Genomic DNA, 25459 nt, shown 5'->3' with positions numbered 1-25459 from the left:
CCGAAAATGCTGTCAGTCGCTGTCAAAGCATGCTGTCAGTTATTTTCTCAGCTGCATTCTCGGTGTATGTAGAAACGCTCACAGACAAAGAGAATGAAATTTTCAGGCGAGGGGTAAGGGCGGTGGCAATGCTGATCGGATGTGATTTTATCGGACGAGATTTATATGGGATTTGACAGATAACGTCGGACGTGCGATTTCGTCGTCCGACGTTATCTGTCAAATCCTATATAAAAATTTGACAGGCCGTCCGATAAAATCGCATGCGAAAAAGCGTTGCCACCGCCCTAAGTATACTTCTATAGAAACAGACGGTGGGTGTTTTGGGCTAAAAATTAAAAATGGCGGATGGGGTGCTACCACGGAAAGAATGCGCTCTATTGCATGTCTTTAAAATGCACGAGGCGCTCTCACTGAAAAGAACGCTCGCTCGCGCTGTTTCATTGTATTTTCCTCATATCCCTCCCTTTCCGTTTCTTTCGGCTTGCGCTGCGCTGAATTGGTACCCCACTTGATTCCAGCGAGTTGCGCTGCGCTGGATTGAAACCCCCTCCCGCTCGTTTCTTTCTTAGCGCGGTGTGCGCTTCCCTTCATATGGACTTGGTGTACCCGAATCAAAAGAAAAACTTTAACACATTAAACTTGGTTTATAAATATTTTATCACTTTTATTGCAAATAAAAGCACATTTCAATTCATAGCTTCACACAATCTTGCTTCAAACCACATACATTATTCATAAAAGACGCACACTTTTTCATTCTCTTTGCTAGTAGGGAAAAAGAAATTAATCCGTCAAATAATTGATAAAATTTAAATGGGTGCGTTCTCAACAGTGCTCCTGCCGAAATCTGCCAATATAATCTGGCCACACTGCTTTGGAGGCAAATTTTTGACAGCGGGTTTGATTAGTGGAAACGCTTCAGAAACGCTTCACAGTTCAAATGAAACGGATCTTGGCGACCGTTATAAAATACTGAAGAGTTCATGTTTTGGAAACTGCACACAATCAAGCAGGTTCGAAATGATCTTTTAATAGTTTTAACAAAACGTGCAAACTGTATTCATTTTTCCTCATGTTCGGTTTCAATTTTACAACACAATTTTCTGTGTGTGAAAAGGCCTTTATAGGCTTTTTTGTAGCTTGGATGACAGAACACCTGTCAGCAGGCAAGCGAGCGTTGGCGAACGTAAACAAACCGCGCATTCCCCAACTGCACGCACGCATCTCATCTTTGCCCCATTCCCGCGTCCTAATCAGGCGGCCAATAGCTCCACCACTACTTCCGTTCGCTAATAGCATGAGCGGAACATCGAAACCTGCAAACCCACCGCCGGACAGTCACCACCTTCGCTTCCAATACTGCCAAAACCGCCCACTGTATCGTCGCTCGCGCCAGCTAACAGCCGTACGGGTGTACTCGGTTGCGAACGAATCTCGGCACTTGCTCATTTTCGGCGTTCCGCAAATTAATCTGCTCCGAGAGCTGCGCCAAGAGCTAGTGCGGTTCGGGGCGGTGGAATCGATCAGCAACATCACCGACAGCTGGCAACGGGAACATGAAGGCTCGGACGAGCTGCAGCCCGAACCGTTTACGGACGTATTTCATGTGTGTTTCGTCAAACTAGAAAAGGCCCGACAAGCGAAAAAGCTGCTGGACGCACGCAACTTTTACGGCGGTATACTGCACCTCTCGTACGCACCGGAGCGCGAAAGTGTGGACGAGGTTCGGGCAAAGCTGAACCAGCGTCGATCGGAGGTTCGATTCCGTGCGAAACTCGCCGGTGGGCGGCGGTCGTCCAATTCAAAACAGCGAACGTCAAATCTTCCTGGTGTTGGTGCTGCCGGACTGCGACAGTTGGCTGTTGTGCCGGCGGTGGACAATAATAGCACTAAGACAACTAATCCTGCGGCCGCGGGTCAATGAGACACTACGGTCGGGTGACAGTAGTGGTGTTGATCTTCTAGGACAACCATCATCCTTTTTGGAAGCGTACGGCCATCATCGCCAGCGAGTCGAAAGTACATTAAGTGAAGTAGAGAAAACAGTGAACTACAGGATGATTATACCTAAGGAGGTAAGTAGGTGAGATGCGCGCCAGTTTGCACTCTTATTCAACAAAATGGTCGTTATCAGGTGCAGTGTAGAACCTGCCTGCAGGTGTTCTGCTGTGCCAAGTGCCGGCAAAAGCATGAAGATGGAAGCCATCAGGAAGACGCCATGTTACGCAAAATTTGCTACATCTGCAACGACAGACCATTCCCGTTGCGGAAGGACACTAAAATCACGCCAAACAATTTGCTCATCGTACACATACTGAAAGAACATCTGCCCCTGGAATGCAACCGATGCAGGAAGGTAAAAACATTTAATTAGATTCCCATTTGATCTTAGCAACAAAACTAATCACAAAACGTGTGCGAAAGGTTTTCTATTCATTAGCCGACTTTCAGCAGATTAACAAATGCTTCACGCTCTGCTCGAGTGACGCGGGAAAGGAAGGTGAATGCTATCTCGAAAGCAGCGGCACGATCGGCCACCATGCGCTGCCCACCATTGACGCAGACAATAAGGAAAACATTGCGGTTGAGCAACCTGCAGACGATCGGGCGATGCCGTCCCGTGAACGGAGAAAGAGCAGTCTCGTGCCGGGCGATTTTCAACCGTTCGGCGAGGTGGACAACAAGATAGACGAAGTGGACGAAGCGCTGCTGACGCCGCTGACAAAGATTAATCTGCGCTGGAAGCGCAAGAGCCGCCAAAGCTTCGAAAGCATGCTCTCGATGACGAACAACACGTCGGAGGTGAACGCATCCGGGTTGCTGCGCGTGGATGGGGGGTCCGGGCCGCGCAAGCTAGTGCGCACCACCTCAACGCCCATGTACCAGTGGCAGTTGATGCCGACGGGGCCGAAGCAACCGAACGAGTCGTACTCCGCGACGATGGGCCAGATGTCGAGCATACACTGCAGCAGCGGCAGTGACACGGACAGCCGGGCGGAAGATCTTGGCGCGTCGCCCCCGGTGCCGAACGAGCTGGACAAGGTGCGGGCAATCATACGCAACCGGTCGAAGGCGGTCGCCACGCCGCTGCGGCAGGTAATGTCCAAAAGCATTCAGCGTGCCATCGCCCAGCATACGGCCGGTGTGGGCGGTGTGTACTCGAAGATGCTGCAGCCGGGCACGCAGCGTAAGATGAGCTTCAACTCTACGATGAGCAGCGGCATGAACAGTATGCTGGCGTCACCGACGAAAGATCCGCTGGATCTGCGCACCACACCGACACTGAAGCGCCTCGGTAGTGGGCGTGGCGGCGGCGGCTCCGTAACTTCGGCTCAATCCACCCAAGCACAACGTATGGTACGGCCAGGTGATCTGGCCCAAGAGTCGGTACAGCTGGCGCAGGCCGATGCCATACCGAATGCGAACACGACGGACGGTTCAGAGTATTACGAAACGCATCGCGATATGGAATCACTGCAAGGGAGTAGCGCGTTAGCAGTGCCGAGAGGGGTAGACAGTCTGCGGAAGCTACACTCGGCAGAAAGCTACCCGGTGACACCGAAACCGGGCGGCGGCGGAACGGCAATGAAGAAGGTGAGCTCATTCCAAGCGCTGCAGGAACTGCAGCTGAAAGGGGAGCAACAGAGCAACAGTGCCCTGAACGACACGCTGGAAGACGTCTGGGGAACGCCGTGCGGAGGGGGTATACCAGGCCGTAGTTACAGCTGTTCGGCCGCTCCTAGGCTCGGCGACACGTTCAAGGCGTACGATGCATCGGTGGAGGATGCGGAAAACGATTCCGGCACGGATGATGTGTTTTATCCGGTCAAAGGGCGACCAAACATAAGGCAGGGCAAAAGCGACTGTGACGCATTCACCGACAGTACGTCACACGAGAGCAAAGTAGGAAAGCTGGATGGAATGAATGCTACTCGCAGCGGTGGTGGTGGTGGAAAACTCTGGTCGATCGTTTCCAACGTCATTCGGCTGGCATCGCGCAGCGACGTCACGCAAGAGGAACACTCGATGGATGCGCCAAGAGCCACCACTGGCGCGGTGGCTGGCGGTGGTGGAATCCTGCACCGAGCCGCATCGTTTGCGGACTATCTTAAAAACCGGTACACCACCCGGTCGGACGGTGGAATTTCGCGCACGTCTTCCTCCGGCTCGGACGAGTATCGTATCGCGCACGAATCGAACGGCAAAAAGAGGCGTCGCGTAGCGTCAACCTACGCGCGGCCGTACGCTCCTGCCCTAACGAATGATGGTCCGTGTGCGGCCGCAAAGGTACAGCAGCACAGTCCGGTCGCAAAGCGGAAGCGCATCCAGAGCCGCCAGCCAATCCATCGGTTGCGCCATACGAGCAGCGAAAGCGGTGGCAGCGGAAGCGCTAGTGGCCCCGGAAGGTACAACTAGCTCGCGGGAGTGTGATTGGATATTATTTTTTTCTTTTGTATGCTTTATATTTAGGGAAGATTGTCAAACATTTGTGCCATTAAATGGAACCGGAACGTAAAAATACATTATTTTTGAATTGTTTTAAGCAATAATAGGCGACGAGAGTGCGTTTTTCATTTTTATTCTCATTTAAAATGGGGTACGACAGAGAACTAGCTGATTCCTATTTGAATAGGGAGTTGTAAGCCTAGTGCTGATAAATAGTTATTCGATGCAGTTTTAGTATTTATATTTAAAGAATAAACAAAACGGAAGACTTTAAAATGGTGCCGCGTGAAAGGAGTGCGGCGGTTGCAATCTAGATCAAATGTGGCGGCGGTCCACACGCACCCATACTCTCCGACGATCCGAGTGCCAGCGACGTCAGGATGGTACGTCTGCCCGGATGTACGCCCAAGTTTTCCCAATTGATCCAGGACAGTCGTGCCGTTAAATCTGTAACGTAAAATAGACATTTAAGCATACAATTGCACTGCAAAAAAAGGCAAACTCCCCCTGGACTACTTACCGCTCGTGTTCCAGTGTGCCCGGTCGGCCTTTATTTCCCCCCGCAGACACTTTTCCACGTACGTGAGCGGATCGTAGTCCGCCTCGAGCACCTCGCGCAGCAGTGCAATGTACGCGATCGCTAGCCGCAGCGTGTCGATCTTGCTGAGCCGCTTCTCGTACGGAAACGTTGGCACGTGCACGCGCAGCTCATCGAACGCCGAATTAATGCTGCTGTTAATGGTGGAGCTAAACATTAGCCGACGGTGGAACACATTCGCCTGGGTGGGGGATGGGAGAGCCTTGTTACTTACCCATTCGGGGCGGAACGCATCATCCGTTTGCGCTCGCGGACGTTCGTCTGCTGGCGTTGCATTTTGTTGTACGGTGGCGGATTGTACGGGTGGGTTCCCATCGTCGTCGACAGGGACGGGCTGGGTGGGGTGGACGAGTCCAAACATTCTGCAGGGAAAAATGTAGCAAAAATGTAACGTTTTTTTGTGGAAGCATATTTAAATTCGCACACACTGAAACAGGATAACAGGAATGATTAAACCAGCTGAAGGTTTCTTCCGGCTCGGATCTGGTACCGATGCTGCCATTAATGCCTCACTCGCATTGGTGGTGATTTTAATGACTATCTTCACGTTGCATTAAAAGATCAAGCTGCCCATCGCTTGAAGAGCATGTGTGTGTGCGTGTGTGTCTGTGTGCACTTCAAGGTGAATGCAAAACAAAATTAGCCAATAAAATTAGTTTTCCAGCTGCGTGACTCTGTACGATAGCGTTTCGATCCAGTGCACAGCATGATAAGTGGGTTCTGTAACGCATTTTAAAGTTTCTTCAGCAATGCGGAAGAACGACAGATATCGGCTCGGAATCGGTGAGGATGTGAACCATATTGCTGCAGCCTTCCCCGATAACCAGCACGTGGTTAAAACGTGGTTAGAAAATTGTGCAGAACATTGCATAAATGGCTATCAAAAGCAACCTTTCCCGAAGGCCACGGCCATGAGGGTCACGGTGAGTCACGGTTGCTACCGTTCTTACCTGTATGATGAAGATACTGATGCTGCATCTGCCGTATGCTGGTCGGGTTCAGCCTCAAGTTGGGGGGCGCATTGCCAGTGTGGCCGCTGTGTCCGGCACTGTGTCCCGCGCTGCTACTGCCCGCACCCCCATTCCCGGGGGCGGCGTTTAGCTGATGGTGCTGTGCATAGACGCACGATGGCAGATCGGCCATCAGCTCGTCGTCGAAGCTGTGAAACCCGATGCCACTGTACGATGCGTTTGGGGCGTTGTACATAAGCACATCCATTTTCGGCAGCAGTGGTAGGAATAGAAAATCGATTTGGACCAAGTTTAAGCACAAACAGAACGCTCAAAATCCACAGCACAACAAACACAGAACCACCAAATGCAGGATCGACACACAGGAAGGGTATCACGTGTACACGGATTTTGTGAGACTTTTTAGTTTAAAAAATCATCAATAAAAATCTCATTTACAGTCCACACAATATCACAAACCGACGGGGGGAGTTTTGGGGATATATTTTTCGAGAAAATAACTAAACGGATCACAGCAATATCGATGATAACCTCAGTGGCGGCGAAGACGATGAATCCGGTAACTGTGAGCGGCAAATTTTATCCATCGCTTTGGGAATTCTTATTGAATTTCACAGATTTTTGCACTCACTGCAGGTTAAACTGACCAACACTAGCTCTATGAATGGCAAACCAGCAACTACAAAGGATGTGCTGGATCTGCCCGGTTCTTATATAGGATTTTAGGGATGCTGTTCCGGGTGCCGCAGCCGTGTAGCGCGAAGGGGACGCGACCCTTTCGTTTGCGCATGTGCATCCTTTCGTGCGTTACTCCTCCCATTGCTGGAAAAGTCGGGGAAAACATGAAAGGACCAAATGCAATGGCCGCCGGCATACGGTGGAAAGCATTTAGCGACGGTACTCGTCGAGGCCCGCAACCCATGAGCGTCGTATTAAAGCGGACGAAACGATGATTTCTCCAATGCTGAGAAGAAGGAATTGTCGCTTTTAAAGCATACATATCTATTTTTTTATTTTTCTTTCTTCTTTCTTTTATCTATCCTTCATTGATCAATAGCGTAGCGTTTTTTTTGCGGTTGCCGTTTGAATTTATCTTTGCAGTGCGCCACGAGTGCTATAGTTTAGTCAATATTGTGTTCGATCAACATCGCGGCCATTCAAACCTTTAAATATTGATCGTGCAATCTAAAATGTTTTGCAGATGCATTGGTGCCATCGACGATGACTGTTATCGCTGTTCAACGAACGAACTTTCAGAAGCAAATTGGCACACATGTTTTTGAAGTATTTGTTTAAATTTAAGCGGGAAACACGGAGAACAAACGGAATAAACAACCGGTTGAAAGAGCGATTTCCTTCATTCCATTGCATCTTATGCAATACATGTTTCGGTTATTTTAGCTAATACCATAATATTATGTTAGAATTTAATATTCGTTTTTGGTACAATAATGTTCAGCACAAATTGGTACAACAGACACTTCCGAACATCAGGTTGAATTTGTTTAATTTAATCTGCTGTTAAAAGGTCCTAATATTCTCTGATTGATAAAGCGATTAAGATAGGATGTTAGGTTTATAGTAAAAGTATGTAAAGAGTTTCCAGGATCGGTATTAAAGTATACATTTAAGCATTCAAGCCATTCAAGCCATCAATCGGTTAAACTTACTCAAGTTCCGATTGGATGGCTACAATAGCTACAGCAAACTTTATGGAACAAAAATTAAAAATAAATATAAACAATAATGTTAGATTTCCAATTAAAGAGATTAAAAAATAATTGATTTGTAAAATTTCTTTTATAACATTGTTTTGCCAAGACTAGCTGATAGAGAAACGTTCGGGAGCGGAATGGATGTATGTTTTTTATTGACACGTTCAGCCTGGCGCTGATTTTCATCAACTTTCCGTCCCGCCGGCATCTACAACACAAGCAGTTAATTTTGAACCAATAATGCATGTAGCAAAATTGTAATTGTTTTTGCTATAATTTTAGATGTATTTTGTTCATCAAAACTGTTACGTGTTTGATAAAATTTTTGTCAGCTGCTTAAAACATTTTAGCTTAAATTACAAATTTTAACTCTCGGTTAGCGATCACCTACTGGTGGTTCAATCATTACCTATGCCATCCTCTGTAACTAAGATTAACTACTCTACTATAGACAAAATATGTTTCATAATTATAAAGCCAGAAATTAATATCATAGTAGAATTATCAGACTCTTATTTTACATTTGCATGAACGAATATGAATGACCAACTGATTATAAAGATTCTTACTGTAAAAAAGAGAATTGAAAAAAACAATGAGAAATGAAACATAGTGATAAACAATCAGAAATGGAAAAAGATAATCAAATCTAAATAAAAGAAGAGAATTGAGGAAACAATCGGTAATGAAACATACTGATTAACAATAAAATATGGAAAAGATAATAAAATGGCAGTAAAAGTTTTAGATCTCAATAATATCGTGTGTTAATGATTGTTTATTTGTTTATTTGTATTTGTTAAGTAATTAGCCATCGTTGGCCTTATCGCTGATCTTATAAACTAACTATTGTCGTATGAATTCAAATTATTTTGTTTGGGTCTATGAGAACATGCGAAAAATTCAAAACTGAATATCAATTTGCAAATATTCGACGCAATGGGGGTCTATGAGTGTTAATTAATAATTATTACAGTGCGAATGGGTATAAAACGTTCAAAACTGATAAACATTGTGATACACATTTGATTGGTTTTTCGAGAAGTTATTTAGATTTGCTTTTCATTCGAGCTACAGGTGTCTGGTCTGGGGCCTGGACGACAATTGAAAAAAATCAAACAACATTCTAAAACCAAAATTACCTTCTTAAACCCCCCCTCCCCCGTAAATCCCCACATTCTTGTAAAATTCCCTTCTATTTACTTCACCATACACCAAGAACAATTCTTTAATTGAAGCATGAGTAATCCCCATCCCAATGAAGAATCTAATATCAAACGCTCCCCCAGCCGGGAAAGGATCGTCCTGGACGCGCATGTTTTGATGCCGTGGGGAATCCCACCGAAAAGAACCCAGATCGCCACGGGCCCCTTTTAATCGAGCTTTCACGCGTTCCTTGCATCCGCCCGAAGTAGCGAAGCTTGCTCGACCAAAGCCGAGATATGAGCGTGCGTGCGGTTTGGCCCGCGCATCGTTACTCGTGACGTCAGACGAGCCAAGGCGGCAACGCTGTGGCAAAGGCGGTTTAAAAGCGTTCGGGCCCACCGATCGCACGTTCAGTCGATCGCGTACGTTTGTCTGCCGTCCAGCGCAGAAAAGCTGCCGTGCGCGTCCGTTAGCCTTCTCGTTGCCTGCGGTACGTCGTAGTCCTCCTGTAATGGTCGAGTCTAGGAGACGACATTGAGGAAAGTGAGCAAGTGATTTGGTGCCAATTCAAATGTGCCCTTTGTCAGTTTTGAACGTGAACAAATACACCCATTTGAAGGGCCAGTCATCAATTGATTTGTGAAAATAAAAGTACAAATGCGGCAAACGTTGCCGAAAGGAAAGACGTGTGAAACATCATCTTGCGTTAGTGATATGCCGCCAGGAGTGTGCACGGTCTGCCAGATAAAAGCCATCTCGTGATAACGTGGAGTAGTATCGTTAAATTTAAATCTATTTGTTCTGCATCACGCGGTAGTTCGGTGTGGGTTGATAAGTAGTGACAAGTTACCGCTGTCGGTGGCTAGTTGGGAAGAGTGGTTGGCTGTCAAGCAGCAAAGTTGTTCAAAACGTGCGGAAGCCAGTACAGGAGCTGTGTCCAACACGCGTCGCAGCCTAGCGGTTGATAACGATTGATCAGTGATTTTGCCTGTAAGTGTCACGAAATGTGCTTCGACGATTGAGTAGTTTCTGGAGTGGGATTGTATTTTAACAACGTGAGAAAGGGTTTAAAGATTGTTACACTTTGAATAACTTTGAATGTGTATGGGATGAGGTGCAATTAGTTTAAACAAACTTTACTATCTAGCGCGTGTCAAATATTTTTTGGTGCATTTGTTTAATCTGATCTAATCTATTAAACGTTTAAATGCTCTAAATATTAACCAAAAGTTCACCAGATTTCGCACAATTAAATTGAACGGTTATAAATTGATGTTGTTTTGGTATATTTTTCACTTCTTTTGTGTTATTTGCCTATGAGACACCCTATTTTTCGTTTACAACCAACCGTAAACAACCAACAAGGAAGTTTGCAAACTATTCGCGTTTCTTCATAAATATGCATCATCCATCGCCACTGCTGATAACCGTATGATTGTCCCGAACGACGGTCGTCGTCTAAATCGATCTCAAATCTTGAATCTTATACCATGCCAACTCCCACTACCCCGTAACCACAAAACCGTAACAAACGGCTGCTAAAGCTCAGTCGAACAAACATATCAAGTAGAAGCAGCGACAACGACGGTACCGCTACGGCGTATATTTAATCGGTTAATAAAAACATAGAGCAATTCCGCAACCAAACAGGACGGAAGTGGTTGCAAATTTGGTGAATCGCGGCAAAATTGTGCGATACGTTACTTCCGTGACCGGTGGGAGGGCTAATGCGGCAGTAAGGAACACTTTTATGCTTGTGTTGATTGACTTCTATTTCTGGTTTTGGGTTGGTCGATCGAAATGCATCGTTCGGGCCCAAATTTTGACCAATATCGATTAGCACAAGTGGCACAGGCAAGCATTGACCGACAATGGTTGCGTTATGCAAAAGAAGAAGAAGAAGAAGAATAATAAGAAGAAGAAGAATGTCGATGTTATACTATGATGTTGTTTAGGTAAAATTATTAGGACTTTACGCCGAATGGTGAACATTTATTGGTCTCTCCTCATCGTCTAAAAATGAATTCAAAAATCAATGTCAATTTTAAATGATCTATCGATCGGCGAAAAACAATAATACCTCAAACCTAAAAAAACACTGTCCAGATCAAACTAGATTTCGAGACACAAAGAATAATGTTTTCTTCATTATGCGCCTGCTTTCAACTGACGCCTTTCTGCAGCCTCAGCTCCAGCCGACCATCAAATCGGTTCCAAATCAATAAAAGAAGCACATTAAAATGTGGGGAGAACTAGCCAGAGCTGTTTTCGAAACAGTGATCCATTTTGGTTGTTGCCGCCGAAAGTGAGAGTGAGGGCTAAAGTCTATCACCCAAGTCTTCTATCCATCCTTTGGTGAAGGTTGATAGTGGACCTATATATGCATGTTTCGGGTTTTTTTTCTTCTTCTGGGGGGAACGGGAAGGTCGTTTGTTGTTGCGCAGCACACAGTACCGAAACTATGCTTTTGTGTAACAAAACGGGTACAGAAGCTTAACAACAACCATCCACCACTATCCAGCCACGGTATAGTGGCTGCATTTGAGTGAATTTCAATGATAACTGCTCGGCGGCATAAAGTGGTTAATGGTAAATTATATCATTAAATACCTCAAGGTTCATAGTTTGTGTTCATCCGTGAACAAACAGAGAAAAAAACGAAGCACACATACCCACTGTAAAGTGGTAACTCAATTACTTCGCTCGCATTCGTTTTATTTAAAATAATGCATTGAAGCAGGTTTTTCCTTTCAGTAGTGTGATATTAAGCTGATAAGCTGCCAGCAACCAGAAGCTACCTTCAGTGATCAGTGGTGTTGCTGTTTCGAACGGATGAAACATTTGGTTCCATTCCAATCTTCAAAGCATCTCAACCTCACGCTTCACGCTTTGGCCCTATCGGTCGCTACATTTACCCTACCACGGTGGAGTGTATCGTAGCCACTAGGTCAAGTACCCGTGTGGAAGGCTGCACCTCGGTTGTGCCTCACCGTTATGCAATCTTGCAGGTAATTGTGTGTCAAACAGCATACCGGCTTAATGTGGATGCTGACACCAAACGGTGTAAAATAGATTTGCGATAGAAAGATGGATGATAGATCACATGCTTGATGGGTTAGGTAGAGACTGGTAGAAACTGAGAAGAAACGAACTATGTAGACGTTCAACAATGTTAGAAGAGAACTCATTTTTAACAACTTATTCTATGATTTCACAACTTCTCGATTGTTCATAGACAAAACAAGCAAACTTATCGGGCCTTCTTATCTCACAGCAATCGAGATGCTAAATGTTGGTGCCGCAAAGCTTACCCTACCATCGTTATGTTTATGATGCTACTAGAAAGTGACGTCTGTCGTCTGCTAGTTTTATCTTGCTTCCTCCGAGTCTTGTTGTCTGTCACTACGATCTTCGCTTATCACAGATTGTGTGCCCCATGCTGCATGGCTACGGCAAACAATAACCCTCACTCGCTATCAGCTATGCTCACGTGCCTGCGGATCTCATCCCAACCGGGCAAAGAGGCAAATGAGTAAGCAGAATCGTTCCGCAGCATCGAGGGCGCGGTGAACATGAGATTCCGTTATGATTGTTCACCTTCGCTAACCCGGGGCGAAAGTAAAACTGTTCTCTACGCTGCAAACCCTGCTGGCCACTCGATCGTGATAATACCCGTGTGATCGTCATTATTGATGGTGTTTAGTTGTTTTTTTTTTAGCGCATTGCGTGGTACGCGAGTTTATGCAAATACGGGGAACATTGATTTCTTCATCTGATTAGCAGATATCACGCCTTGCAGCTGGTAGCCATTTCGCACGTGAAGCTGCACGACGGTGTAAGATGAAAGTTTTGCACCGTGTTTCATCATTACACTCGCTAATCGATGTTGCATGTTTTGTTTGTTTTGTTATGTGTTGTTTTTGCATAAGTTTAACTGTTTGTATTTTATTGCTACTTCTCTTCTTTCGCAGGGCGGTGTGGACCTCACTGAAATTTGGTTTTAAAGACAGAAGCGCATGCAGATGATGCATCCTCGTTTGTAAAGCAGTGGATAACACGTCAAAGAGGAGTCAACTACCCCGTAAAGATAACAGCATCTGCCCGCTAACGGAACTATGGCTGTTCGAAATAGCACGTTGACAGCCGGTCGGTATCGGCTGCCAGCCTTGGCCTTAGTAACTGCCACCATCTTGCCTATCCTGTCGCTGATGGTTCCAACCGGTCACTCGCAAAGCGTCATCACGGGTAAGTTCGCTGTTGCCGGGGCTCGAGCTATTATACGAGATGCTGTATCAGGTCCTTCCTGCACTTCTTGTACGTATGAAGAGTGGTTTGTGCAGTCGTAAGACTGTAAATGTCCCAACTTGGATTTCACCTGCCTTCAATGCACATTCATGGTAAACAAATGATCGCGTCATAGCGGAGCCTCTTTTGGAAGCGTTCTTTTGCGGTGGAGCGGGATTTACCAGCTGCTTTTGGACGTACCAAACCCATCCCGGAAGATCATCTTTCATGTGGTACCGCTGCAATGGAAACTGGTTTCTTGTTTGTCTGGAAGATTGTGGCAGAGGTGTGCCATAACAAAAAAAATAACAGCACGATCGGAATAATCGAAAAAAACAGTGTGATTTTGGTATCTTTCTGTGATTTTTTGGCGAGAGGGATTTTAATCCCCACAAAAAGGGAATCCCACGAACAGATGCGACGGTATGCAAGTCATCACCGACGACTGATTTGTAATCTATTAGAGTGGATGAATAATCGACATTATCTTATACTTCCCCCTGCCCGCGGCGTGTTAGCGTGTCGGAGATAATTAGACAAACCTTAAACGATTTTCAGGTCACCCATTAGTAAACGGCAAAGTTTCAATGTTTAGCTGTACGTTGGTTTGACGTTTCTCAACATCTGCCACAAAACCAGTTACATCTGGACGATGGTAGCGGCTTTGGGACAACAGATTCCAGGTTGGTCGCCTGGTTGCCATTTCTAGCTAACGCACCTGGCTCAAAACGGCACTTTACGTCATCCACAAGACGCATAGAACGGGGTCTCAGTTTCAGTGCAGTTGCCGCGTGTACAAGCGCGCATGTTGAACGGTAGCGATCTCCACGTTCTGGACATTCCGACGCGTGACATGGACCGCTCCGTCACAGACCGTTGATCGCGTGAGGCAGTGTGTGAAACCCTTCTTTATGATTCACGCTGCCGGATTGCCGGACTGCGTATGTAGGGTGACGGTTGACTGCGATCGGGAAGCGTTCGTGGAAGGCACCGACATGTGTGGAAGGGTGGGAGAATAATGAATGAAAGGGGTAGAGGAGGAGTAATTAATTTGGGCATAGAAGTTGCGAACTACGATCGATACGAACTCAATTGCAGGCTGGGCATCGAACACACAGTTTGGTTTCGCCTGGTAGATACTTTAACCAGCGAAGCTAATGCTCACACGACACGAACTCGAGGTGCGTTTGGCAACGACAGAGTTCTTACGCTTTCCGTATGCACGCACGGACATCCTTCTGGTTGATTTTATTGCCGATTCTCCATCCAGCGGCACACCGATGTCCTTTCACTTTCGGGCGTATGAGGTTCTGATGGGTGGTGAAGCTTGTAGCGCGCCGGACGGCTACATTGTGGCAGAGGGTTTTTAATTTCGCAAATGATATACCTTCGCCGCGCTTGAAACAATCTACCGGAACCGCATACCAAACTAGTTTCGCTTTTTAGAACTGCTCCGGTGATACCGGAGCTGGATGTGTGTTTGTGTGTGTGTTTCGCGTTAATGTATGCGACGGATAATTAAATACCACGAACGCTAGATTTCCTCGAGCGAACGCGAATAGTCACCGTCGCAGCCTGGCTTTATTCGATTCGGACACGGACCCGCTGCCTGCCGGATCTAGCCGCGTGCGAGTTTGGCGGAATGGTTTAATCCTACTGGGAAGGTGATTTGTTATTGTGTGTTTTTTGTTTGTTTTGCCAGCAGGCTCCCGCTCCATCTCGTGCGCTGAGCAGTCGTAAAATCAGTTTTATGATTGATGAATGAATTCCCGCGCATAATAGTGCTCGAAAGGAAGGGCTCATTAGCGGCACAATTCAACCATCAGATAATTGGAAGGCCACAGGTTCTGCTCAGAACGCAGCCTCTGCCAGTTGGATGGCATCTCCGGTCGCGTCTCCGGTGACGACCCACGGTCAAGGTTAAGGGGCCTACTGGTGCTTGGCTTCGTCTTGAGACCGCTCACGTACCGCTCGAATCGGACGTACGCGTGCAGGTGCGAACGGTCGGCCCAGCTGTTTGGATCCACATTCACACGCAACCTCTCGATCGGCTGGTTGCGATAGAAGCGGCAAAGTGGAGGACTTGATCGTGTGAACTTATGTAACATATGCGGTAGATCGTTTGCCAACTCGATCGCTGTTAGTGAGTAAATGGTGCTGCTATCGCCCTTGCTTCGAGGGTTTGCTTTGTTTCTTGGTTACGAGCTTGGAACGCTCCAACCCCATCGGAACGATGCACGGCGAGTGAGTGATTATACGTGCCTGTGTCAATTCTAGTGCACATAAGCCTTTGCCCTGTTATCAAACCTCATCAATCGTGTATGCATTAAAGGAGCTATCTTGCGAAAAAAGATAGAAGATAATTGATTTGAGAGTGGAACTTAATGCCTGGCTGAATGGAATTATAAATGGTCATTTTTTGTTCGATCTATCTCGATCTCGCGATAACGGATTGTGTGTGTGGTACAAGTTGGTTGCTTTTAAGAATTGTCATAAAATAATCTATTTTTAGGAAGAAGCTCATTTTTGCATTCCTGCTTTTTAATTTAATCTATGCCACACTCCCACGAACATCTTGTCCAGCGTGTTCGTGAGCTACTTTGTAATCAATCCCGCTAGTGTTACGGTATAATTACGGCCGGACCCATTACGACTGCTTAATTACCGTAATGGGATGGTGCGATGAGTGTCGCACGTTGCCACCTTCTGCTAACAGGGAATGATGCAAACAGGTGCCACTGGTGTTCCTTGTTTCGTCCCTCGTTGATTGATGGCGTGAGTTGGGAGGTTTACGCCGCGATGTATATGATTAAAACGGATTTGAATTCATTCACACGGTTTATCGCGCCTGTCCTGACAGGGGCTATGCGGTGGGTATTAATAATCCATCGCACACACCCTTGTCCGTAGAGGCGTTTTCGTGGTGGGAGAGCGACCAAATTTGTTAACTCTATTATTCTGTTATGTTTCTGTTGCACTTCTGTGACCCTGTGGCTGTAAGTTAGCCGTCGTTGGTCTCAACAAGTTTGTTCACCAAGTCCACAGGAAGAGCTTTAAAGCTATTTCAACGACACTATCCGGAAGAAGTGAACCAACCATTCTGTTTGGGAACATTCCATTCCATCAACGCAATTGCACAATGGTCACGTTACATTATGCGAAGGTTTTTCGGGGGGGCAATTCGTGTCCATCGTGTTGATACGATTTCATTACAATCGGTATCTTTCCAGAATATCAAAGCACATCCTTCAACGTACCCAGCTGATGCGTGCGCGTGGGGGGTAAGTTGCCATGTAATCGGCATGAATCGGCTGTGCCATCAGCGACATCTTCCCCCCCTGCGAGGGTCATTCGCTATCGCATCAGATGCGTTTTGTATACGCTCAAACCGACGCGCTTAGCAAGTGGGACAACAAAATGCCTTGACAATGATCAGCGATATTTCGCACTTGACATGCGCGCGCACTGGAACATGCTACGGGAGGATGTTTACAGGCGCTGGAGGTGAATATCAATGAGATAACCGTGGTGCCGCACGTGTGGTTTAGCAGCGTTTGGGTAGTCGAAAACAGAGAAGGTGAGAAAAAAAACAAACGTGCTATCGTAATCGTTGCTTAGATAATGGCTTCACACTTGCTGTTCCAGCAGCATACATGCCTAGTTAAGAAGCGACTCTATCTTGTAAAACATAATGCTTCCTACGATTCGTTGCAATGAAATGCTCACGTACTTAGCAAGCATTTTAAGAACGTTTTGTTTTTTAGTAATAGAGTCTTGTGGTAAAATTCTAATTTACATACAAGTCTCCAAATTAACTTTGATGTCTTGACCTATCTAACACCATCGTGGGCTGATAGATAACACCGGAATTAATTACGATTGCAATTACATCGTCTAGCTACTTCTACTTTGCCTTTGTGAATCATGCTAGATGCTACAAACATTGGAGATGATCCTCTGTCCATATAGTCGATTTTTTTTATTTCCGCAACAACTGTAATCAATCCATCTCTACCTAAGTGCATGTAATGAGGACCTATTACTAATTGTTGATGGTTGGTAACAATTAAGCCGTGCAGTTTATGAGTATGCCACGGTACTGGCATGTGATGTTATATGCGTTGCAAGGCTACGAATTCCTTAGCTGAAAGAAAGTTTATTTCAATTTAGCTTTGGAGACAAGAGTTAGAGATACAGATTTTATGGATTATTAAACAATTCTTCAAATGAAACGCAATGTGCATATTAACTTGCTAAAAAAAAAGATTTGATGAAGGCTTTTTTGCAAAGTCATGTAGTCATCATGGAGAATTTTTTGAAAATCATCAGTGTTTAATTATGTTTAGTGTTATTTGACGTTGCTGTTATTATACTTCGTTCCAGTCTGGTTAGTAATATATCCTGCCCGGCCTATTAGAATAGAAAAAAATCTAGTTAATTCTTACTTAAGAGGTACAATCCGGAAGGACGCTCATTAGACCTTCAAGTTGATGTTCATCAATTTAAAATTCGTGTTGATACCTCCAAGTACAAACTACTAAATTAATTTAGATAATTTGAGATATTTAAATTTGTTATAAGATACCTTAAGAGAGAAAATAATGAAAGCACTACAATGGAGTTATGGGACGATGAACAAAATGCAGATAAGTATGTGAAGTTGAAAATCTCTTGGAATTTGAAGTTTGTAATAATTGATTGACAGTAAATAAAAGTCTCCTAGAGTGGGAAGGTTTGTTGAGTGAATGATTTTTATTAGACTTAGGAGTGAATTGTCATACGCATGCTAGAGAATAGTTCAATAATTATGTTGTAAATTATAAGTCGTATTACCAACCAATTTCCTTTCATTCCTTTCTTTACAGATTGCGACACGAGCAAATGCCAACCATTGTCAAACATCTCGGAGGTGTCTCTCGAACCGGGACAGCGGATCCGTCGCGAACTAGATCCGTGCTGTGAGATCCTTCGATTGTACTGCGACACTAGCGCCTGTCCACCGCTGATCGAGTTTTGCGATGCTGAGCGTACCATTCGCCCTAAGAACATTGCTGGCACGTGCTGTACACTGCAGCGTTGTGGTTGGTAGCAGCTTTTCATCAGTCAATTCCAAAGCTAACTGTTAACAATTTGCTAAACTCTTCATTTCAGATAACTTTTGTGAAGTGTACGCCAACGGAGAGGTGACTACGCGATCGGTAGGCGAGAAGTGGTTTAACATGGTGAACGAAACCACGTGCATGAACTATGAGTGTTTGCGGAACGATGCAAACGAAACGTTCATCAACTCTATCGGGATACAGTGTAACACCACCTGTCCTGAGGTATTTTGCAACACATTTGAGCTTTTCACTGAGAGCCCTCGGACACTAAGACCTTTCCCTTTCTTCGGATATCGTTTATTTGCAGGGTTTTGAAGCACAGCTCTCTGAACAACACTGCTGTCCTCAGTGCGTCCAGTCGCAGTGCAAGTTTAACGATCAGTTCTACCGCGAGGGACAGTCGTGGGCAAGTCCTGACGGGTGTCTAGTCTACCGTTGCGTCAAGGAGAATGGTTTCCTATCGATCAGCTCGAGCCGCAAGCAATGTCCAGCGGTGGTAAATTGCCCCGACCAGCACATCGTTGAGCGTGATTGCTGCCGGGTGTGCAATTACACCGAGGCGCAGATGGCACCGGGTTTGACGACCGCTTCCCCGATTGAGCCGGAAGAAGGAGTCGATTTTTACGAAGAGCTAAGCTACGACAACCATCCCTGCAAGCGGGCATGCACGCTGGGCCGCAAGCCGGAAACTTGCTACTACCGTTTCCGGCTCGAATGGTATCGTACGCTGAGTAAGGCGTGCTACAACTGCCCGTACAATGCGACCGACTGCGAACGACCGCACTGCATCACCGGGGACGGTGTGCGCAGGAACGTAGCCGTCATTAACCGCATGATGCCGGGTCCGGCGATCGAGGTGTGCGAGAACGACATCATCGTGGTGGACGTGGAAAACCATCTGATGGGCGAAAGCACCACCATCCACTGGCACGGTTTGCATCAACGGCGCACTCCGTACATGGACGGTGTGCCGCACGTGTCGCAGTGTCCGATCAGTCCGGGAACGACCTTCCGGTACACGTTCCGGGCGGATAATCCGGGGACGCACTTTTGGCACTCGCACACGGGCATGCAACGCGGTGACGGTGCGTTCGGCGCACTGATCATTCGCAAGGACAATGACATACAGGAGCTGCTGTACGATCACGATCTGTCAGAGCACGTGATTACGGTGCAGGATTGGGGCCACGAGCAGGGCGTCTCGCTCTTTGCCTCGCACCATCACTCGACAGGTGATAATAAACCGCCGAATTTGCTGATTAACGGACGCGGCAAATACTTCCAGCGGTTTGCAAAGACAACTCCACTTACTACGACGACCACCAGTACGGAGGAGCCGGCGCTGGAGCCGGAAACGATTATGGCAATCGAACCGGAAAGTACCACGCTGATGGAGGAGCTCCCAACGACTACGGTTCCAATTACGGACGCTACCACGCCGGACGATGCAGAGTTGCTGCAGGCAAGTAGCAACACTAACCTGAAAACAGTGCTTCGCGCGGAGGAGGTGCGCCACCGTACCAAGCGCCAGTCGCGTACCGTCAACTTTAATGCCATCGTCGTACCGGAATCGAAACACATCCCGCTGAAAGTGTTCCACGTGGACAAGGGCCGACGGTACCGGTTCCGGCTGATCAATGCCGAGTTTCTCAACTGCCCGGTGGAGCTGTCGATCGAGAACCACAACCTCACGGTGATCGCATCGGACGGGTTCGGCATTCAGCCGCTGGAGGATTTGGGCTCGTTCGTGAGCTACGCCGGCGAGCGGTTCGACTTTATCGTGAAGGCGAACCAACCGGTCGGCAACTATCTGATGCGGTTCCGCGGTCTGATGGACTGTGACGAGCGGTTCACTTCGGCGTACCAGTTTGCCGTGTTGCGGTACCGGGGCGCACCGACCGACACCGAGTACGAATCGTGGCCACCGTACGATTATGAAGCACCAGGCGTCCAGCTAAACTCGCTGAACCGTGGACCCGGAGCGGAGAACGTCATCACCATCGCCGAAACCAGTGCCCTCGATCAGGAAGATTTGCTGCTGCTGCGCAACGAGACGGACTACAAGTTCTACGTGTACTACGACTTCTACGGCAAGGACAATCCTCACTTTCACGTACCGTCGCTGTACGGCTTCCAGCAGGTGGTGAACAACACGAACCGGCTGTACACGCCGCAGCTGAACCACATCTCGATGCGCATGCCACCGGTACCGTTCCTGCCCGGCAAGGACGTGCTGGACGAGAGCCAGTTCTGTAATGAAACGAGCGTGCGCGATCGTAACTGTCGGCAGGAGTTCTGCGAGTGCAGCCACGTGCTGCAGATACCGCTGCATGCCACGGTCGAGATGGTGATGATCGACGAGGGCTTCACGTTCGATGCGAACCATCCGTTCCATCTGCACGGGCACGCGTTCCGTGTCGTCGGGATGGATCGGGTAAGCCGCAACACCACCATCGAGGACATACGCCGTATGGACGAGGAGGGTCGGCTGCCCCGAAGGCTCAAGCGGGCGCCGATCAAGGATACGGTCACCATTCCGGACGGGGGCTACACAATCATTCGCTTCATCGCCAACAATCCAGGTAAGTTGAGATGGGATGAAACGACGTGAGGGGAAAGTGTTCCTAATCTGATCTTTCCTTCTCCGGTATACTGCAGGCTACTGGTTGTTCCACTGCCACATCGAGTTCCACGCCGAGATTGGCATGTCGCTGGTGCTGAAGGTTGGTGACAGCTCGGAGATGTTACCTGCGCCGGCCAACTTTCCCACGTGTTACGATTTCAAACCGAAACTCGGCCAGCTGGGCAGCGGAGGTGCAGGACATGGCCACAGTTTGACTTCTTCACTGCTGCTAGTTGTGTTATTGGTGGTGTCGTTGCAACGACTTCTTTAAGTGAAACGGGAACGTGAACAAACAATTTGTGATATTAGACGCTTTCCGAACGGAGCCAAGTGTTTTGTTCGACCATAGTATTACCAGCCCATTCGCGTGGTCTGCCTGCGCCGGCTGGGCTTAAGTTATGACTCCTATTTTCCTACCCCATAAGCAGCATACTGAAGCTCGCCTGATTCTTCTACACCGCTATCGGTACAAACCGTGCAAAGTGCTCTTAAACAAGTGAAACTGAATAAAGTCTTAAGAAACACTCTAGCTGTTTGTCTATTTCCCCGTTTTTTTTTTGCATCCGACCACCGTTGGAAATGAAGGTGGACGATTCATCTGCTTTTGACACGCCCATTCGTTTGTGCGTACCGTGCGTCTGGGGTGCTAAGGGTTCGAACTTCCCTTTCGATGGCGCTACCAAACCCAAAAACAGGGAAGAATTTTGCCTTCCTTAATCGCCCAAACAACTTTGGCGTTATTATCGTTTGAACATAACAAAAGAAAACATAACCGTTTCACGCTGTGCAGCGATCGTGAAACGTGCAACAGAGTACAGCACAACAAGCGGCAAAACCGATTGCTCTTGGAGGGTGACTGCTACCGCACGACCACCCCAGTCTAGTACGGTTCCTTTCGGGCGCTAGTGATAGTGGGTGATGCTGCAACTGATGGGTAAATCGATACCGACCAGACATTCAGCACCCTTTGCCGGTGCAAAATTGCCCGCATGCGCCCTGGTAGCAGGAGGGCTATGGTTTCTTTTTTGCAGTGTCCTAGAGCGGGGAACCATAACCGCCCGGTACTTCTCGTTTCCCCCCTCCGGTGCCGAGCAGGTGCCTTGGCGAATGAATGCGGGTAATGGCGCAAAGGTTGTTGCTGGGGATGTTTTGGACACATGCAGCACAAAAGGCAAAAAATAACCTTGCTCTACACGTCGTTGTGTCCTCGATGCGTCAAGAAACTGCGAGAACAAAACGAGTATTATTTCTAACGATTTATTTCAGCATCGTTTGGAAACATTTTTGACTGTTTCTTTGTTGTATTGGGAAAGAATTTTTAGCTGCTAATATAAACTTTGCTGTAGGCAGAATGGAATGTGTCCATAGGTTTTGTTAATAAATCTTCACAATCCAAAAATATTTTGAAATAAATGTTCAATTCTCTTCATGAGATTCCGGATGTTTCATGTTTAAGTGTTTTTTAACTGAGAATCACTCCAGTTAGCGAACCTCCAGTTAAAAAGCACTCCAGTTAAAACACATTCAGTTAGCGGTCACCTACCGAAAATTAAAAAACGGTAAATATGATAGACATGTTGTTGGGGGAGATATTTGGGAATTTGGCTTTTTGTCTAGCAAAAGAGTAGAAAAGTAATATTGTTTCCACGAATATTAGTCATAATTCAAGTTGAAACGGTTATCATGCTAGGACCAAAGAAGAGGATTATGTTTATACTTAGCGTCTGTTGTTTTACTTACTTACTTATATGGCGCTACAACCGGTTTGCGGTCTTGGCTTGCATCAGGAGTGATCAGGAGGGATCTTCCTCTCGAACGCGGCTAAGAGAGTTTTCTCAGATTTGGACAGTGTATATAAGTATTATTTAGTCCCAGCTTCGAATTGATTTGATTTGATCCTTGCGCACAGCTCAGCTATCATCCTATTATCGTTACTGACCTTTGACTCAAGGTAGGTGAATTCTGGGACGACTTCAAAAGTGTGTTCACCTATCTGTACGTCACGTCTAAGTAGATTTTGATTATTTATAGGTAGGGCCGCTGATGTCGCCACCATCAGTTTGGTATTTGTCTCGTTTATCTGCAATCCGAGGTTATCTGCCGCCTGCTCGATCCCTTGGTAGGCTTCTGCTACATAGGAGAGCCGCAGACCAATGATATCTCTATATCATCAGCGTATGTCAGGATCTGGGTTGACTTATAGAAGATGGTTCCCGAAGTCTCCACCCTCGAGACGCGGATGGCCCTCTCTAGCGCCAGGTTAAATAGGAGACAGGCAAGTCCATCCCCCTGGCACAGGACTGTGGTGGTAGCAAAAGGCTCAGAGAATTTTCCATCCACCCACACCTGGCAAGTGACGTTGGTCATAGTCATTCTAACTAGCCTTATCAATTTCGCCGGGATCGCAAAAGAGCTCATAGCGTCGTGCAGTTTTACCCTGGCTATGCTATCATTTGCGGCTTTGAAGTCAATAAAGAGATGGTATGTGTCTTGTCTGTCTTGTCTATAAAGAAAAAAAATTGCGGTGAGTTCTTGCCCTATTAGTAAGCATTAAATTTAAAAATCTACATTGATCCACTGGAGAGTTTGAGGCAAGTTTTGAATGTGTGATATCAAACAGTCACAACGAATGTGTATGCATTTCCGATTTAATTTAAAATAAATAAAGCTCCACCCACCACCTTTTTATACTTCAAAGAATCACAGCAAAAAGTCATTCCGCATCTATTTTCTTTTCCCACGCACATTTCCGGTCCCGGTTGGTCGCTTCAGGCTTCACTCTATAACCGCCTCAATCCAACCCGAATTTCCGTTTGTTACTCCGTCCGCACTAATTTACATTCGAATAGAACTGCAGTGATAGAAATACGGCTTATTTCAAGCGTCGCACGCGGTACATCGGCTTTAGAACATTTCACCACCGGCAAAGCTAATCCACTGCGGCCAACCTTATTCCCACAAAGAGCATACCCTCCCTTCTACCTCCCCCTTTCGGTGCGATGGACTTCCCCTCAATCAGATGACGGCGCGAACATCATTATCAGTGGATAAGTGTGTCACGGCCCCGTGCATTGAGAGGGAAAGCACTGCACCCAACAATTAAAACCACGAAAACATATTGTGGTGTGTGTGTATGTTTGTGCGCGGTAAAGGGGAAAAACATTATAAATATAATATTAAATGCAAATAAAAATAAATCCTAATCCAATTGAAGCTGGTAGGACGAGCGATGGGTGGGCGCCCGTTCGTCCCGCTCTGTAGGGGCTGTTCCGGAAATTGATTTCACACAACACACACTACACACGGTGCGCGGTTAAACCGTCGTCGAAGGTCCAGTCTGCAGGTACTTTCGCCTTGTTTCGCTACCATCCAACTCCCTTCCGGTGCTTTGTCTGAACAGATAGAGTAGGGAGAGCAAGCAGCAGCACCCTTCGGTAGGACGGTACACGCTGGATTTTATCGCCTCGAGCGTATAAATACAACAATTTTCCACCGGTGCCACGGGTTTTCTGTCAGTTTGGCCGCGTGTTTCTCACGTGCCGATGACGATTGGTTTGGAAGGATGGAATGATTTTGGTGCAGTGCAGCGCGCTTTGCTGGCACCCTCGAGTCCTTCTCACTGGTGTGGGGTTTTTTTTTTTCGTTTGCTTTGCACTTCAGTGACGATTTGTCATGTTTCTATCAAGTGAGCGTATGCAGTTTTCGGTGTGAAGTGAAGTGGAGAAAGCAAACGGATATAGGCTTAAGGTGCTGTGAATGTGTTTAAGGGCCTGGTGGGGACACCGAATGGTAAAGACGGACATTATTTAATTTATTTTGGTCTTAATATTATATCACCTAATCCTGTGGATAAAAATTAAATTTTCGCAATATTTTGTAACTAGTTAACTGTTGTAAGTGCTTTATTTTCAAATATAACTGTATCATAGACTGCCCAACACATTCATCATGCAGAAACAGACACTGCATCAACACTGTTTGGCACATATTTTACGGAGATTTTCCTTTACCTAAAACTCTTATCCTTGTTTTTAATATACTAATCGCTCGTTGGAGCAGGTTTGTTTAGCTTTGATTTTCTTCAAATAAATATCGTTAACGAAGGTCCATTATATTTGCCAAATCAAACAGTAGATTTGGTCCCGACGTGATTATGAATTTAAAGTAACATGAAAGAAAATTAATCAAAACTTCTTTATGAATATAAGCTTAAAATTTTGTATTTGTTTAGCGAGAAGTTTGAATCATACAGTTGTTTTAATTGATCATTACATGATGAACATAAAATTATGGGAAACTGTAATTGTGAAAACAGTATGATGGAGAATTTTTTTTTTAATTATTATTCTGGAGGAACGGTTATAATGACCTTTAATTTTAGCATAAATAAAATTTTTGAAGAAGAAAATTTCAGATATTTTCTTCATCCCAGAAATGGCTGTTTTAAAATGTAATGGTTCACTGAAAATGAAGTGTCGGACAAGACTTTTAACAAAACCAACTAAACCGCATACCTTACATTCAACACAATGTTGACCAAACACCCGCACCTAAACGCGGAACCACATTCC

At 46.2% G+C, this 25459-nt stretch overlaps 4 protein-coding genes across 7 annotated transcripts; 3 read left to right on the top strand and 1 right to left on the bottom strand.

Annotated features, from left to right (window-relative positions):
- Positions 1 to 1183: 1183 nt before the first annotated feature.
- Positions 1184 to 1960, top strand: LOC120895647 (RNA-binding protein 48). The gene has a single exon (XM_040299170.1). The coding sequence runs from the start codon at positions 1301 to 1303 to the stop codon at positions 1925 to 1927; it is 627 nt and encodes a 208-aa protein (XP_040155104.1). The 5' UTR covers positions 1184 to 1300; the 3' UTR covers positions 1928 to 1960.
- Positions 1934 to 4555, top strand: LOC120895645 (mitosis initiation protein fs(1)Ya). The gene is made up of 3 exons (XM_040299165.1): positions 1934 to 2078; positions 2138 to 2359; positions 2428 to 4555. The coding sequence occupies exons 1-3, from the start codon at positions 2061 to 2063 to the stop codon at positions 4417 to 4419; spliced, it is 2232 nt and encodes a 743-aa protein (XP_040155099.1). The 5' UTR covers positions 1934 to 2060; the 3' UTR covers positions 4420 to 4555.
- An 11-nt stretch (positions 4556 to 4566) lies between these two features.
- LOC120895646 (pancreas transcription factor 1 subunit alpha) lies at positions 4567 to 6686 on the bottom strand. Of its 3 annotated transcripts, none has more exons than XM_040299167.1 (5): positions 6550 to 6686; positions 5998 to 6224; positions 5262 to 5409; positions 4970 to 5196; positions 4567 to 4896 (listed from the first exon to the last, which is right to left on the bottom strand). In XM_040299167.1, the coding sequence occupies exons 1-5, from the start codon at positions 6603 to 6605 to the stop codon at positions 4760 to 4762; spliced, it is 795 nt and encodes a 264-aa protein (XP_040155101.1). In that variant the 5' UTR covers positions 6606 to 6686; the 3' UTR covers positions 4567 to 4759. The 3 variants fall into 3 exon arrangements, with proteins under 3 accessions (XP_040155101.1, XP_040155102.1, XP_040155103.1); XM_040299168.1 differs by having other exon boundaries at positions 4970 to 5181; XM_040299169.1 differs by having other exon boundaries at positions 4970 to 5178.
- A 2614-nt stretch (positions 6687 to 9300) lies between these two features.
- Positions 9301 to 21417, top strand: LOC120895542 (laccase 1-like). 2 transcript variants are annotated; one of them, XM_040299027.1, is made up of 6 exons: positions 9301 to 9869; positions 12851 to 13124; positions 18029 to 18244; positions 18315 to 18487; positions 18573 to 20847; positions 20924 to 21417. In XM_040299027.1, the coding sequence occupies exons 2-6, from the start codon at positions 12995 to 12997 to the stop codon at positions 21157 to 21159; spliced, it is 3030 nt and encodes a 1009-aa protein (XP_040154961.1). In that variant the 5' UTR covers positions 9301 to 9869; positions 12851 to 12994; the 3' UTR covers positions 21160 to 21417. The 2 variants fall into 2 exon arrangements, with proteins under 2 accessions (XP_040154961.1, XP_040154962.1); XM_040299028.1 differs by lacking the exon at positions 9301 to 9869 and adding an exon at positions 11651 to 11887.
- The last annotated feature ends 4042 nt before the right edge of the window (positions 21418 to 25459 follow it).

This window comes from Anopheles arabiensis, chromosome 2 (assembly GCF_016920715.1).
Source record: "Anopheles arabiensis isolate DONGOLA chromosome 2, AaraD3, whole genome shotgun sequence".
NCBI lineage: Eukaryota > Metazoa > Arthropoda > Insecta > Diptera > Culicidae > Anopheles > Anopheles arabiensis.
This window is presented reverse-complemented; position numbering and strand designations above follow the sequence as displayed.